General features: G+C 41.3%; 1 protein-coding gene across 8 annotated transcripts in view; it reads right to left on the reverse strand.

Annotated features, from left to right (window-relative positions):
- The window catches only part of arnt2 (aryl-hydrocarbon receptor nuclear translocator 2), a 454524-nt gene that overhangs the window by 189120 nt on the left and 249936 nt on the right, over positions 1-15468 (reverse strand). For all 8 annotated transcript variants that reach the window (XM_072564841.1, XM_072564840.1, XM_072564847.1 and 5 more), the window contains 2 exons: positions 12612-12746; positions 9460-9534 (listed from right to left, as the gene is read on the reverse strand). In XM_072564841.1, coding sequence (XP_072420942.1) covers positions 9460-9534; positions 12612-12746 — 210 coding nt within the window. The remainder of the gene's footprint in view (positions 1-9459; positions 9535-12611; positions 12747-15468) is intronic.

Raw genomic sequence — 15468 nt, forward strand, 5'->3', positions numbered from 1 at the left:
CAGAGTTTTGTACAGCTGCAGCATGACTTCATGGTTCAGAAATTCAATTCCCTCTACCAATAAAAGCTATGCCTTCTTAACAACCCTATCAACTTTCATGGACACTGAGATCTCTCTGCTCATCTACACTACCAAGAATCTTACCATTAGCCCAGTACTATGCACTCCTTTATTCCTTCCAAACTTTTCCGCATTGAACTCCATTTGCCACCTCTCAGCCCAGCTCTGCAACTTATCTGTATCCCTCTGTAACCTACAACATCCTTCGTCACTATTCATAACTCTACTGACATTAGTGTCACCCACAAATCTACTAACCCATCCTCTATGCCCTCACCCAAGTCATCTATAAAAATGACAAGCAACACTGGCCCAAAAACAGATCCTTGCAGTACACCACTAGTAACTGAACTCGAGGATGAATATTCCCCATCAGCCACCACCCTCTGTCTTCTTTCAGCTAGCCAATTTCTGATCCAAACCATTAAATCACCCTCAATCCCAAGCCTCTGCATTTTGTGCAATTCCCTACCATGGGGTACCTTATCAAATGCCTTACTGAAATCCATATAAACCACATCAACCGCTTTACCCTCATTCACCTGTTTGGTCACCTTCTCAAAGAGATGGTACCTCACAAATAAGGTTTGTGAGGTACAACTTACCCTTCACAAAATCGTGTTGACTATCCCTAATCAACTTATTCCCCTCTAGATGTCTATAAATCCTATCTTTTATAATCCTTTCCAACAGTTTACCCACAACCAGGAGACCTCTCCTGTCGCTGGTCTATATATACCAGAGTTGTTTCTACTCCCCTTCTTGAATAAGGGGAACAACATTTGTTGTCCTCCAGTTTGCTGGCACTATTCCTGGAGACAATGACAACATAAAGATCAAAGCCAAAGGCTCGGTAATCTCCTCCCTGGCTTCCCAGAGAATCCTAGGATCAATTCCATCTGGCCCAGGGGACACATCTATTTTTACACTTTCCAGAATTGCTAACACCTCCTCCTGTGAACCGATCTAGTCTAGTAGCCTGTATCTCAGTATTCTCCTCGACAACATTGTCTTTTCAAGTGTGAATACTGATGAAAAGTATTCATTTAGCGCTTCCCAGATTCTCTGACTCCACGCACACCTTCCCACTACTGTCCTTGATTGGCCTTAATCTTACTCTCACCGTTCTTTTATTTCTGATCTATCTATAGAAAGCTTTAGGGTTTTCCTTGATTCTATCCACCAACAATTTCCCCTCCTGGCTCTTCTTCGCTCTCTTTTTCGGTCTTTCCTGGCTAACTTGTAACTCTCCCTAACTGAGCCATCACATCTCATCTTAACATAAGCCTTCTTCTTCCTATTGACAAGAGATTCAACTTCCTTAGTAAACTACAGCTTCCGCGCTCGACAACTTCCTCTCTGCCTGACAGGTACAAACTTATCAAAGATCCACAGTAGCTGGTCCTTGAATAAGCTCCACATTTCAATTGTGCCCATCCCCTGCAGTTTCCTTTCTCATCCTATGCATCCTAAATTTTGCCTAATCACATCATAATTGCCTTTTCCCCAGCTATAACTCTTGCCCTGCAGTATATACTTTTCCCTTTCCATCGCTAAAGAAAACATAACTGAATTGTGGTCACTATTACCAATGTGCTCACCTACCTCCAAATCTAACACATGGCTGAGTTGATTACCAAGCACCAAATCCTTTTTGGCCAGTCTACATATTGTGTCAGGAAGTCATCCTGCACATATTGGACAAAAACTGACCCATCTAAGATACATGAACTATAGCATTCCCAGTCAATATTTGAAAAGTTGGAGTCCCCCAAAACAATTACCCTGTCACTCTCGCTCCTATCAAGGATCATCTTTGCAAAGCTATCAACTACATCTTTGGAACTATTCGGAGGTCTATAGAAAACTGCCAACAAGGAGACCTCTCCTGTCCTGTTTCTAATCTCAGCTCAGTAGATGAGTCCTTTCTGCATCCGCAATACTGACCTTCAGTAACAATGATGTCACCACTGCCGCCCTCCCCAACCAACCCCACCCCACCAACATATCATTTTCTTTTTCTTACTGAAACATCTAAACTCTGGAACATGCAATAACCATTCATGTCCCTGCTCGACCCATGTCTCCGAAATGGCCACATCGAAATCCCAGGTATCAAACCCATACTGCAAGTTCACCCACCTTATTCTGGATGCTCCTGCCATTGAAGTAGACACACGTCAAACTAACAGAGGCTGATGGTTGAAGGTTATTTGTGTGACTGGAAGCCTGTGACCAGTGGTGTACCACAGCATTGTGGTTTTGCCTGCACCAGATGGACTGCAGCAGCTGAAGAAAGCAGCTCACCATCACCTTCTCAAGGACAACCAGGCTGGGCAAAGAAATGCTGGCCTGGCCAGCAATGCACACATCCCATGAATGAATCAAAAACAAAAATCCCAGCAATGGAATTGTACTTACTTCAATTTAGCATACAGTATTCACTACTGATGAAGTTGTCTCCTGTAGTGTGATGAGGCCAGACGAAGATTGATTTGATACAGAGTGACATGCAGAACATTCAGTCTTTGCAAACATGACGCCAAGATTTTGGTCACCTTTGAATTTAATTCCCCACACCAGTCCCAAACCAAACCAACTCTGTCTTCAGTATTCTGTAGTGTTCCAAAGAAGTTCAGAGTAAGTTCTAGACACAGCACTTCAACTTTTGATTGAGAATTTTTTAGCCTTCTAGATCCAGCATGGAGTAATTTCAAACGTAATCACTGCATGTAATTATTTTGTTTTTCATTCATTCCGTATTTTATTTTCTTTGGTTCTTTTTGCTTTCAGATGGCATCTGTTCCCTATTCTGCCATTCACATCTCCTCCATTAGCATCTTTTGTTTCTTGATTTGATCCAGTACACTCCATTTGTCCTTGCACCATTCATCCCTTTTGCCATTTCACCTTTCTTGCCTTCCACCTATCACTGGCATTCCCTTTGTTACTTCTCCCAGTAACTCCCACCTTTTTCTTGCTTAAAACTCAAGAGTCAGAGTCACACAGCATGGAAACAGACCCTTCGGACCAACCTGCCCATGCCAAACAAGTTTCCCAAACTAAACTAGTCCCACTAGCCTGTGCTTGGCCCATATCCTTCCAAACATTTCTTATTCATGTACTTATCCAAATACCTTGTAAACATTTTAACTGTACCCTCAGCCACCATTTCCTCTGGAAGTTCATTCCACACAAACACTTTCTCTATAAAACAGTTGCCCCTCATGTCTTTAAATCTTTCTTCTCTCACCTCATAAATATGCCCCTAGTCTTGAATTCCTTGCCCCTTGGGAAAAGATGCCTGTCATTCACCTAATCTATACCCCTCATGATTTTATAAATCTCTATAAGGTCACCCCTCAAACTCCAACAAAGAAAAAAATCCCACCCTATTCAGCCTACTTTTGTAACTCAAACCTTCCATTCCCAGCAATATCCTGATGATTTTTTTCTGAACCCTCTCCGGTTTAATAATTTCCTTCCTATAATAAGGCAACCAGAATGGGGCAAAGTATTCCAGAAGTGGCCTCACCAACATCCTGAACAACAATGTCCTAATACTAAATGTTACCTTGCATGAACCTCACAGCAGCACATCCACATTGTCAGACATCCAGATGCTGCTCTGAGACTGGTCTAGCAACATCCTTTCATTTATCTTTGTCTGGTCCTGAAGTAACCTCTCCATATATCAACAAGATCATTTTGCATTCATCTAAACTCCAGTGAGTACAGTCCAAACCTGCTTAGCCTTTGCTCATTAGAACAATCCCTCCTCATAAGGGATCATCTTACTGAACCTAGTGACTCCAATCTTTTCTTAAATAAGGAGACCAGTATCACTCATGGTACTGCAGATCTAGCCTCATCAGCACCTTGCACAGATGCAGTAAGACTTCTCTACTCTTATTCTTCAAACCCCTTGAAATAAGAGCCAATAGTTCATGAGACTTTCTGATTACCTGCTGCACGTGTTTCGTGCACAAGTGTCCCCAAGTCCCTTTATGTTGTAGCTTTCTGTAGTTTTTCTTCATTTAAAAGGACTTATTTTGTTCTTCCTTCCAAAATGAACAACTTCACATTTCTAATAGTGGTCAAGCCACACTTGATTTATTTATCCAAGTCATTAATATATATTGTAAGCACATTTTGAGAAGATTTGTAGTTCAGGTTGAGGTTCTGGATGTAGGTTTGCTTGCTGTAGGTTCATGTTCAGACATTTTGTCACCATACTGGGTAACATCTTCAGTGAGCCTCTGAATGGCTTCATGGAAGATGTTACCTAGCATGGTGACGAAACATCTAAAAATGAACCTTCCAGATCAGCGAGCAAACCTACATCCAGATATTGTAAACAGTTGTAGTTCCAGCACTAAACCCTGTTGAACCCCGCTGGTTACAGGTTGCCAACCTGAAAAAGAACCCTTTATCCCCAATGGCTATTTCCTACCCATGAGCCAATTCTCTACCCATGCCAATATACTACCTCAATACTGTGGACTCTTATGACTTAATCCTTTGTTAAGTACTTTTTAAACACCTTCTGAGAGTACAATACAATGCATTTACTGGTTCCCCTCTATCCACTCTAGTTGAGGATTCCTCGTGGAATTCATAAGACTTTTTTTTCCCCTTTTCATGAAGCCACGTTGACTCTACTTGATTTGATTAATCACCTTTTAGATGTGCTGTTATTACTTCCCCAATAATCGATTCCAACATTTGTCCAACATTAAATGGTTGACTAATCGGCCTACAGTTACCTACTTTTTGCCTCCATCTCTTTTGGAATTGGAATGTGACAATGGCATTTTCCAATTCTCTGGTACTTCTCCAGAATCTGAGAATTTTTGTAAAATTCCAACCAATACATCTACTATCTCTAATTCCTTTTTGACTCAGAGGATGCCAAGCCATCAGGGCCAGGGGGATCAATGTGTCTTTATCTCCATTAGTTTATCTAATTCTACTTCCTTAGCCCTGACAGTGGTACTTAATTCCTCCCAGTATTCTTTATTATCTCTAGGATACTCGAAGTAGCTTCGAAGAAGCTTCAAGCTAGTTTCCTTTCTCATATGGCTTAGCTACACCAACCCAAGCCAATTATAAATGAGGCTTAGAAAGGCATTGAACTGTATACCTTTTGAAATCTTACATTCTGCAATAACTAAGTGAGATTTTCCTCGATTTTTGATGTTGGACATAAATAACTTTTCATCAATTTGGAGATTAATGTTAGTTTGTATACATGCTCAATTTGAGATGCAAGCAGCTAATGGTGGATCTTTAGTTAAAATATTCATACTTTATTTTGCATAATCAAATAAGTTATTTCAAAGCCTAGTTCTCATGGAATTCTTTACATAAAATGTGCATTGGGGTACATATTTATGTGCACAGTCATGGTGCTCATATACGAACATACTAATAGGAGCAGAATTGACCGTTCAGCCCCACGGGCCTGCGTCACCATTCAATAAGATCTTGGCTGATCTGCTTGTGTTTCAACTTCCACATTCACACCAACTCCCAATAACCCTTAATTACCCCGGCTATCAAAAAATGGTGGAGATCACAGCAGGTCAGATAGCACTCATAGAAAGAAAGCAAGCTAATGTTTCGAGTCTTAGATGACTCTTCATCAGAACTTATCCACCTCTATCTTAAAAATATTCAATGACTCCACTGCTTCTGATGCATTGAGTTCTAAAGTCCCAAAACCCCCAAAGTAAAAAGTTGTCTTCAGCTCTGTCTTGGAAGAACAACCCCTAATTTTGGAACAGCACCCTTTCTTCTGGCACATCCTATCAAGACCATTCAGGAACTTGCACACTTCAATCAAGTCATCTCTAACTCTTCTAAACTCCTGTGAAAGCATGCCCAGCCTATTGAACCGCACCTCATTCATCAACTGCTCATTCCAGGTATCAAATCGAGTAAAGCACCCCTGAACCACCTCAATCCATTTAAATTCTTCCTTAAATAAGGTGACCAAAATTGTCCACAGTTTTTTTGCTGTGGTCTCACTAATTTCCTGTATAACTGAACCAGTGGCTCAGTGGTTAGCACTGCTGCCTCACAGCTCCAGGGTCCCATGTTCGATTCCAGCCTTGGGAGACTGTCTGCGTGGAGTTTGCACGTTCTCCCCGTGTCTGCGTGGGTTTCCTCCAGGTGCTCTGACTTCCTCCCACAATCCAAAGATGTGCCGGTTAGGTGAATTGGCCATGCGAAATTGCCCATAGTGTTAGGTGCATTAGTCAGAGGGAAATGGGTCTGCGTGGGTTATTCTTCGGAAGGTCGGTGTGGACTTGTTGGGCTGAAGGGCTTGTTTCCATTATGTAGGGAATCTAATCTAATCATAACATCTTTACTTTTGTCTTTAGCTCTTCTCTTAATAAAGGATAGCATCCCATTAGCCTTTCTGATTACATACTAAACCTGCAGGCATGCAACAGAACACAAAAACCCCTCCGCAGCTTGGAATTCTGCAGTTCCTATCCTGTTCTTTCTGTTCTTTCATTCTTCTTGCCAAAATGAACTATTTCACATTTTTACACATTATGCTCCATATACCAGATTTTTGCCCACTCAATCAACCTATCTTTATCCATCTGCAACTTCCTTATATCTTCTTCACAAGATATTTTCCTATCTTGGTGTTGTATGAGAGTTTAGATTCCTGGCCTTTAATCCTCTCATTTAAGACATCGATGCAAACTGCAAGTTGAGACCCAACACACATCCTTGCAAGACTCCGCTTGTCAATTCCTACCAATCAGAAGAAGAACCATTTATGTATACTCAGTCTTCTACCACCCAAAGTGCCAATCTTTAACCGTGCTACCTCTATTCCACGAGCTCTGATTTTCCACAATAATGTGGTATCTTAGAGTCAGAGAGTCATAGAGATGTACAGCACGGAAACAGACCCTTCGGTCCAACTTGTCCATGCCAACCAGATATCCCAACCCAGTCCCACCTGCCCTCCAAAGCCTTCCTATTCATATACCCATCCAAATGTCTTTTAAATGTTGCAATTGTACCAGCCTCCACCACTTCCTCTGGCAGCTCATTCCATACACGTACCACCTTCTGCATGAAAAAGTTTGCCCCTTAGGTCTCTCATATCTTTCCCCTCTCACCCTAAACCTATGCCCTCTAGTTCCGGACTTCCCGACCCCAGGGAAAAGACTTTGTCCATTTATCCTACCCATGCCCCTCATAATTTTATAAACCTCTGTAAGGTCACCCCTCAGTCTCCGATGCCCAGGGAAAACAGCCCCAGCCTATTCAACCTCTCCTGTAGCTCAAATCCTCCAACCCTGGCAACATCATTCTAAATATTTCTGAAGCCTTTCAAGTTTCACAACATCTTTCCGATAGGAAGAAGACCAGAATTGCACGCAATATTCCAACAGTGGCCTAACCCATGTACTGTACAGCCGCAATATGACCTCCCAATTCCTGTACTCAATACTCTGACCAATAAAAGAAAGCATACCAAATGCCGCCTTCACTATCTTATCTATTTGCAACTCCACTTTCAAGGAACTATGAACCTGCACTCCAAGCTATCTTTGTTCAGCAACACACCCTAGGACCTTACTGTTAAGTGTATAAGTCCTACTAAGATTTGCTTTCCTAAAATACAGCACCACAAATTTATCTAAATTAAACTTCATCTGCCACTTCTCAGCCCAGTGGCCCATCTGATCAAGATCCTATTGTAGTCTGAGGTAATCTTCTTCGCTGTCCACTACACCTCCAATTTTGATGTAATCTACAAACTTACTAACCCTTTATGCTCGCATCCAAATCATTTGTGTAAATGACAAAAAGTACCGGACCCAGCACCGATCCTTGTGGCACTCCACTGGTCACAGGCCTCCAGTCTGAAAAACAACCCTCCACCACCACCTTCTGTCTTCTACCTTTGAGCCAGTTCTGTATCCAAATGGCTAGTTCTCCCTGTGTTCCAGGAGATCTAACCTTGCTAATCAGTCTCCCATGGGGAACCTTGTCGAACGCCTTACTGAAGTCCATACAGATCACTTTCCACCGCTATGCCCTCATCAATCCTCTTTGTTACTTCTTCAAAAAACTCAATCAAGTTTGTGAGACATGACTTCCCATGCACAAAGCCATGTTGACTATCCTAAATCAGTCCTTGTCTTTCCAAAAACATGTACATCCTGTCCCTCAGGATTTCCTGCAACAACTTGTCCACCATGATATCAGGCTCACTGGTCTATAGATCTCTGGCTTGTCCTTACCACTCTTCTTAAGCGAAGGCACCACGTTAGCCAACCTCTAGTCTTCTGGCACTTCACCTATGACTATCGATGACACAAATATCTCAGTAAGGGGCCCAGCAATCATTTCCCTAGCTTCCCACACAGTTCTTATCAAATACCTTCTAAAAATCCAAGTATAATAGATCTCTAAGCTCCCCTTTATCTATACCAGGTATAATGCGGCACGGTGGCACACTAGTTAGCACTGCTGCCTCACAGCGCCAGAGACCCGGGTTCAATTCCCACCTCAGGCAACTATCTGTGTGGAGTTTGCACATTCTCCGTGGGTTTCCTCCCACAGTCCAAAAATGTGCAGGTTAGGTGAACTGGCCATGCTAAATTGCTTGCAGTGTTAGGTGAAGGGGTAAACGTAGGGGAAATGGGTCTGGGAAGGTTGCTCTTCGGAGGGTCGGTGTGGACTTGTTGGGTCGAAGGGCCTGTTTCCACACTTTAAGTAATCTAATCTTATCTAACCTAATTTAATGCCTTCAAAAAGAACCCCTAAACATTGGTTAACCACAAATTCCCCTTGACAAAATTACACTGACTCTAGTTACCATGAGATTTTCTATACATGCAGCTCAAATCTCTAATGATGGATTCTAACACCCTTACAATGAGACATAAAGCTAATTGGTTTATAGTTTCCTGCCTCTGACCTTTTTCAATAGGATTACATTTGCTACTATCCAGTCTGACAGAGCCTTTCCGAAATTGAAAGAATTTTGGAAAATTAAACACCAACAGTTCTAACAGCTCCTCAGTCATCTGTTTTATGAGCCCAGGATAAAGTCCATCAGACTCAGAGACTTGTCAGTCCACAGTTCCATCAGTTTATGTGGTACCGCTTTCCTCATGATTGTAATTTCATCAAGTTTCACTCACCTTTCCACATCCTGATTTACAAGCGGTTACTAGAATAAACTAGAAATGTCATCATAAAGTCATCCTTTAAATGGAAAATAATAGATGTCTTTGCACTTCACAGCATCAAATCAAGACTGTTTATGTTTAAAGAATTAAGATGAGTATAGAAAATTCATTAAAAAATGCATGAAAAATTATCAGAGCCTGCTGCTGTGTCATTCAATGCTGTAAATACCTGCTGAAAACTGTCTCGCACGTGGCTTTGATCTTCGGGATGGCAAAACTCGACAATATCCTTTCCCAGTAGCTCCTGATAAGAGAAGATGAATAAAAAGTATTTAAGTCGACAGAACTAGATTATTTATCTCACAGTGGTAAGCCAAGCTTGCAAGTGGTTTCATTCTTACTGATTATATTTAATTGGGTGGTTAATTGTATTCAAAGGTTGTGCTTTAACTGGTGTTCACTTTTGCTCACGCTTTGGAGTAGACAGCCTGATAAATGATTTTCAATTTAACCCAGATCGCCATTTCCCTGAAGCTTTAATATCTTCTCTTGCCTTGGAAGCCTTGCTGGACTATAAATTAGAACTGCTCGATTCAATACTGAGTTACATGGAATACAGTAGACCAGATTTTCGCTACTGAGACTGACAGTTTGAGTTGGGAATTTTCTGACTCAGTAGAATCGCTTCAATTTAAGGGGACAATCAGACCTGATTTTTGCCCTTGGAAACAGGAACCAGATAATGTTGAGTCTTCTAACCCAGGAGAGTGAAGGCAGCCACAGAAATAGGAAAGTGGCATGGCTTTATTCCATTTAGTTTAGAACTGTTCCTCTAGCTTTCGTTCCTCAAATTACTCAGTTGGCATGATCCCTCATGCCAACTCATATACCCTCACCTACCTCCAGGCTCCCTCATACACGACCCACACCCTGTCTATTCACGTACCTCACCCCTTCTGTTCCCCTTCATATTCCCTTACCATCTTCATAAGTCACTCATCTTTCACAGACCAGAGGAGCTGCACAAAGATGAAAATATAGCTGAAAAATTTAATACAGCCCTCACTTACATTTGATAGGTGAGAAAAGCTCTCAGTCTTGAAATTCAAAGATTTTAAATCTTAAGGGATTAATCTGTCATAAAATCAAACATACGTTTATCAAGTAACTAACATTTAGAAGAGATACAGTGATCTTATGCCATAATACAGGTTTCTTTCCCACAACTTTAAAATAAGGTTGAAGCATTCGGTGTGCATTACAGTCACTGTATTTATACTATACTCCCAATATAGTCTCTCAACTAAAATAAAAAAATTTAAGAAATATGATTAGAAACATGCCATTCAGCCCACTGAGCCAGATCTGCCATTCTATCGGGTCACGGCTGATCTGATTGTGGCTTAACTCTACTTTCTTAACTCTCTTGTAAGTCAAATATCTGTCGAGCTCAGCTCTGAATATATTCAATAACCCAGACTTTAATGTCCTCTCTGCAAAAGTATTCTATAGATTAATCATCTTCTGAGAAAAGACATTCCTCCTCAGCCCCATTTTTATTGGACGATCCTGTATTTTTAAACAGTGCCCCTAAGTTCTTGATTGTCCTAACAGGGGCACATTCTGTTAGTCTCAATGCTGTCAAGAAATACAGCTTTTCTGATGAGTTCAGTTATGAATATTAAAGTCCCTTTTGTTAAAATGAGGCTGGCAGTTATAAAATTTACATGTAATCTCAATAAGAACCATTAAAAAATAACAAACAGATAGGAACTGTCTTTTATACAGTTGAATCTTCAAGTAGATTTTAGTAATCTTCTGGAAATTCATAAGAAAAAAGCATTGTGAGCACTTAATAAGCAATATCAGTTTTAATCTGTTCTGTCGAAAGATCACTGGACTCGAAATGTTAACTGTTTTCTGTCTGCGGATGCTGCCAGACCTGTTGAGTTTCTCCAGTAATCTGTTTTTATTTCACTTTTTGTTGAACAGGTTGACCTTCAGTCACTCCGCTCTCTTCAAGGAGACATATGGAAGAATTCAGATGAGAAGTGATCCTCAGGTTTTTGGAAAAAAATATACATTGATTGGGGAGGGTGGAGCTTAGATTTTCCTTTCATACAGTGAGTTGCTAAATACTAGAAAAGGAAGCATTTGTGGCTAAGAGAAAAGAAAAGGAGAACAGGACAAATTCGGCCTTGTCTCATTCTGTGCTGGACAATTCTGTGGGGATCAGAGGTAAACTTCTATAGATAGCAGAATAATATCATTCATTACAAAACAACTGAAAGAATGTTGGCACAGAAGTCATCTGAAGTAAATACAGTATTTACATTTAGTGCATTCTGGATCTCCATGACCCTTAAACCTTTCCTCAGCACTATCCAAGCATGTGTCAGGGGTCCGTGAACAAATTGCAGCTTCATGGTTTCTCTGTGAACTTCAGTAATTGACAATAGGAACCATCTTTCTAGATGCGACTAATCAATATCCTTTGGTCTGATTAGGACTTACTGATTTTTGTCAACTGCTGACATAATTGTCCTCTGGGTGCACATACTCTGCACTACCTTGGAAAGTCTCATTATGCTGAAGGAACTACATAAATCCAGTTGTTTTTGCTGTTATAGGTCCTCAAACATTTTAAGCATTTTGAATAATGCAAAAACAGCTGGAGAAACAGAGTTAGCTGCAGAAATAGAGTCAGCTAAAAGCTGGTTCCTTTCCGAAAAGTTAGTTTTCCACAAAAAACAAAAATATTTGAGATGTTCTAACATATGATATTAGCCACAATTATTTTTGGCTTTATCCTTGCTTAAGTCAACAGCAAAACACAGTTCAAAAGAATTGCTCAGGAACAGATGACTGATCCAATATTATATGCACATATTGCAGCTTTGAAAAGATTAAGGATGATCAGTATGTTATAATCCACTTGGAGAAATCTACACTTCTGAAATTTCTCCAACTGAAAAAATTGAATCATTTGTAGCTTTTTTTTTGGTTGCTTGATTAAAATTAACTAGAGCTAGTGTTTTGTTGACTGTTATCTGCATCTGGCTCATTGATACTTGTTTTTGCTAACATCCTTGATGACATGATTTGTCTAACGTTCAAAGCAATACAGTGATTTACTACTCAGCAAATTCAAAAAACACAGAAACTTGGTCTTTTATTGAAATTACAGAGTGTAATTTTTCCAGAGCCATGATTTTCTACTGGATCTGGTTATTAATTGAAATCTGTTCATGAGGTCCTCATGATGCATTACATTTGCGTAAAATGTAGCTGAAATTTCAGGTATTACACTTACATGAAAAGTCCTTCAACCAATAATGAGATCCTCAAATGAACCTGCAAATAGATGAGCAAGGAACTTACCTGTGGCTGATAGCCAATGACTGTGATGCACCTATGATCCACAAATGTAAAGAGTCCATCCGAATTATGCCTCGACAGGAATTCTGTGGGAATGGCAAGACCATTCATATCCATGCACACTGGCGAGCTGGTTACCTTAGAAAGTATATCAGAATTAATTATAAGTATCTTCCTCCTCCTTTCCTCAAATAGCACTAAGAAGTGACAGTAATGGTTTGTCTAGTTTGTTGCACTTTTTTTTCCCCAAAGTTCCAAAATACGGCGGCACGGTGGCACAGTGGTTAGCACTGCTGCCTCACAGCGCCAGAGACTCGGGTTCAATTCCTGCCTCAGGCGACTGGCTGTGTGGAGTTTGCACATTCTCCCTGTGTCTGTGTGGGTTTCCTCCAGGTGCTCCGGTTTCCTCCCACAGTCCAAAGATGTGCAGGTCAGGTGAATTGGCCATGCTAAATTGCCCGTAGCGTTAAGTAAGGGGTAGATGTAGGGGTATGGGTGGGTTGCACTTCGGCGGGTCGGTGTGGACTTGTTGGGCCGAAGGGCCTGTTTCCACACTGTAAAGTAATCTAATCTAAAAAAAAATACAACAGCATATAAAACAGTAATTGCAGCTCCTGGAATTCGAGGAAATCACCTCCAACATCTAAACTACCTCAAAAAAAAAGGAGCAGCTCTTATAGCCAGAAAAATTTCCGATCCTCCATCTTGGATTACCCAGAATCCTCTCTTGGTGGTATTAGGCAAATACTTTCGAAAGCTGATTGGAGGCAGATGTTCGCAGGTAAAAGGACGGCTGGAAAATGGGAAGCCTTCAGAAATGAGATAACAAGAATCCAGAGAAAGTATATTCCTGTCAAGGTGAAAGGGAAGGCTGGTTGGTATAGGGAATGCTGGATGACTAATGAAATTGAGGGTTTGGTTAAGAAAAAGAAGGAAGCATATGTCAGGTATAGACAGGATAGATCGAGTGATCCTTAGAAGTGTATAAAGAAAGTAGGAATATACTTAAGATGGAAATCAGGAGGGCAAAAAGGGGACATGAGATAGCTTTGGCAAAGAGAATTAAGGAGAATCCAAAGGGTTTTTACAAATACATCAAGGACAAAAGAGAAACTAGGGAGAGAATAGGGCCCCTCAAAGATCAGCAAGGTGGCCTTTGTGTGGAGCCGCAGAAGATGTCTTGAAATGGTTAAAAATGGATAAATCCTCCTGCTGAGATATTTGTATCATCGATAGTCACAGGTGAGGTGCCGGCAGACTGGTGGTTGGCTAACGTGGTGCCACTATTTAAGAAAGGTGGTAAAGACAAGCCAGGGAACTATAGACCGGTGAGCCTGACCTCGGTGGTGGACAAGTTGTTGGAGGCAATCCTGAGGGACAGGATATATATGTATTTGGAAAGGCAAGGACTGATTCGGGATAGTCCACATGGCTTTGTGCGTGGGAAATCATGTCTCACAAGCTTGATTGATTTTTTGAAGAAGTAACAAAGAAGATTGATGAGGCAGAGCAGTAGATGTGATCTATATGGACTTCAGTAAGGTGTTCGACAAGGTTCCCCATGGGAGACTGATTAGCAAGGTTAGATCTCCTGGCATACAGGGAGAACTAGCTATTTGGATACAGAACTGGCTCAAAGGTAGAAGACAGAGGATGGTGGTAAAGGGTTGTCCTTCAGACTGGAGGCCTGTGACCAGTGGAGTGCCACAAGGTTCGGTGCTGGGTCCTCTACCTTTTTATCATTTACATAAATGATTTGGATGCAAGCATAAGAGGTACAGTTAGTAAGTTTACAGATAACACCAAAATTGGAAGTGCAGTGGACAGCAAAAAAGGGTTACCTCAGATTACAACAGGATCTGGACCAGATGGGCCGATTGACTGAGAAGTGGCAGATGGAGTTTAATTCAGATAAATGCGAGGTAGCTGCATTTTGGGAAAGCAAATCTTAGCAGGACTTATACACTTAATGGTAAGGTGCTAGGGAGTGTTGCTGAACAAAGAGACCTTGGAGTGCAGGTTCATAGCTCCTTGAAAGTGGAATTGCAGGTAGATAGGATAGTGAAGGAGGTGTTTAGTATGCTTTCCAGGAGTTGGGAAGTCATGTTGCGGCTGTACAGGATATTGGTTAGGCCACTGTTGGAATATTGCATGCAATTCTGGTCTCCTTCCTATCGGAAAGATGTTGTGAAACTTGAAAGGGTTCAGAAAAGAATTACAAGGATGTTGCCAGGGTTGGAGGATCTGAGCTACAGGGAGAGGCTGAACAGGCTGGGGCTGTTTTCCCTGGAGCGTCAGAGGCTGAGGGGTGACCTTATAGAGGTTTACAAAATTATGAGGGGCATGGATAGGATAAATAGACAAAGTCTTTTCCCTGGGGTCGGGGAGTCCAGAACTAGAGGGCATACGTTTAGGGTGAGAGGGGAAAGATATAAAAGAGACCTAAGGGGCAACTTTTTCACGCAGAGGCTGGTACGTGAATGGAATGAGCTGCCAGAGGATGTGGAGGAGGCTGGTATAATTGCAACATTTAAGAGGCATTTGGATGGATATATGAATAGGAAGGATTTGGAGAGAATGGGCCTGGATGCTGACAGGTGGGACTAGATTGGGTTGGGATATCTGGTCGGCATGGACAAGTTGGACTGAAGGGTCTGTTTCCATGCTATACATCTCTATGACTCTATGACTCACATTGTGATTGGAAGGATGATGATGCTTGGGAAGGATGATAGAAAGAGCAAGAGGCCACTCAATCCCTCCATCTTGTTTCATAATTCAACTACTGATTGGTATCTTGCCTCCATCAACCCATCTTGATTTTATAACCCTTATCACCCTTACCTAACAAAATTAGTAC

This window comes from Chiloscyllium punctatum, chromosome 48, assembly GCF_047496795.1.
Source record: "Chiloscyllium punctatum isolate Juve2018m chromosome 48, sChiPun1.3, whole genome shotgun sequence".
NCBI lineage: Eukaryota > Metazoa > Chordata > Chondrichthyes > Orectolobiformes > Hemiscylliidae > Chiloscyllium > Chiloscyllium punctatum.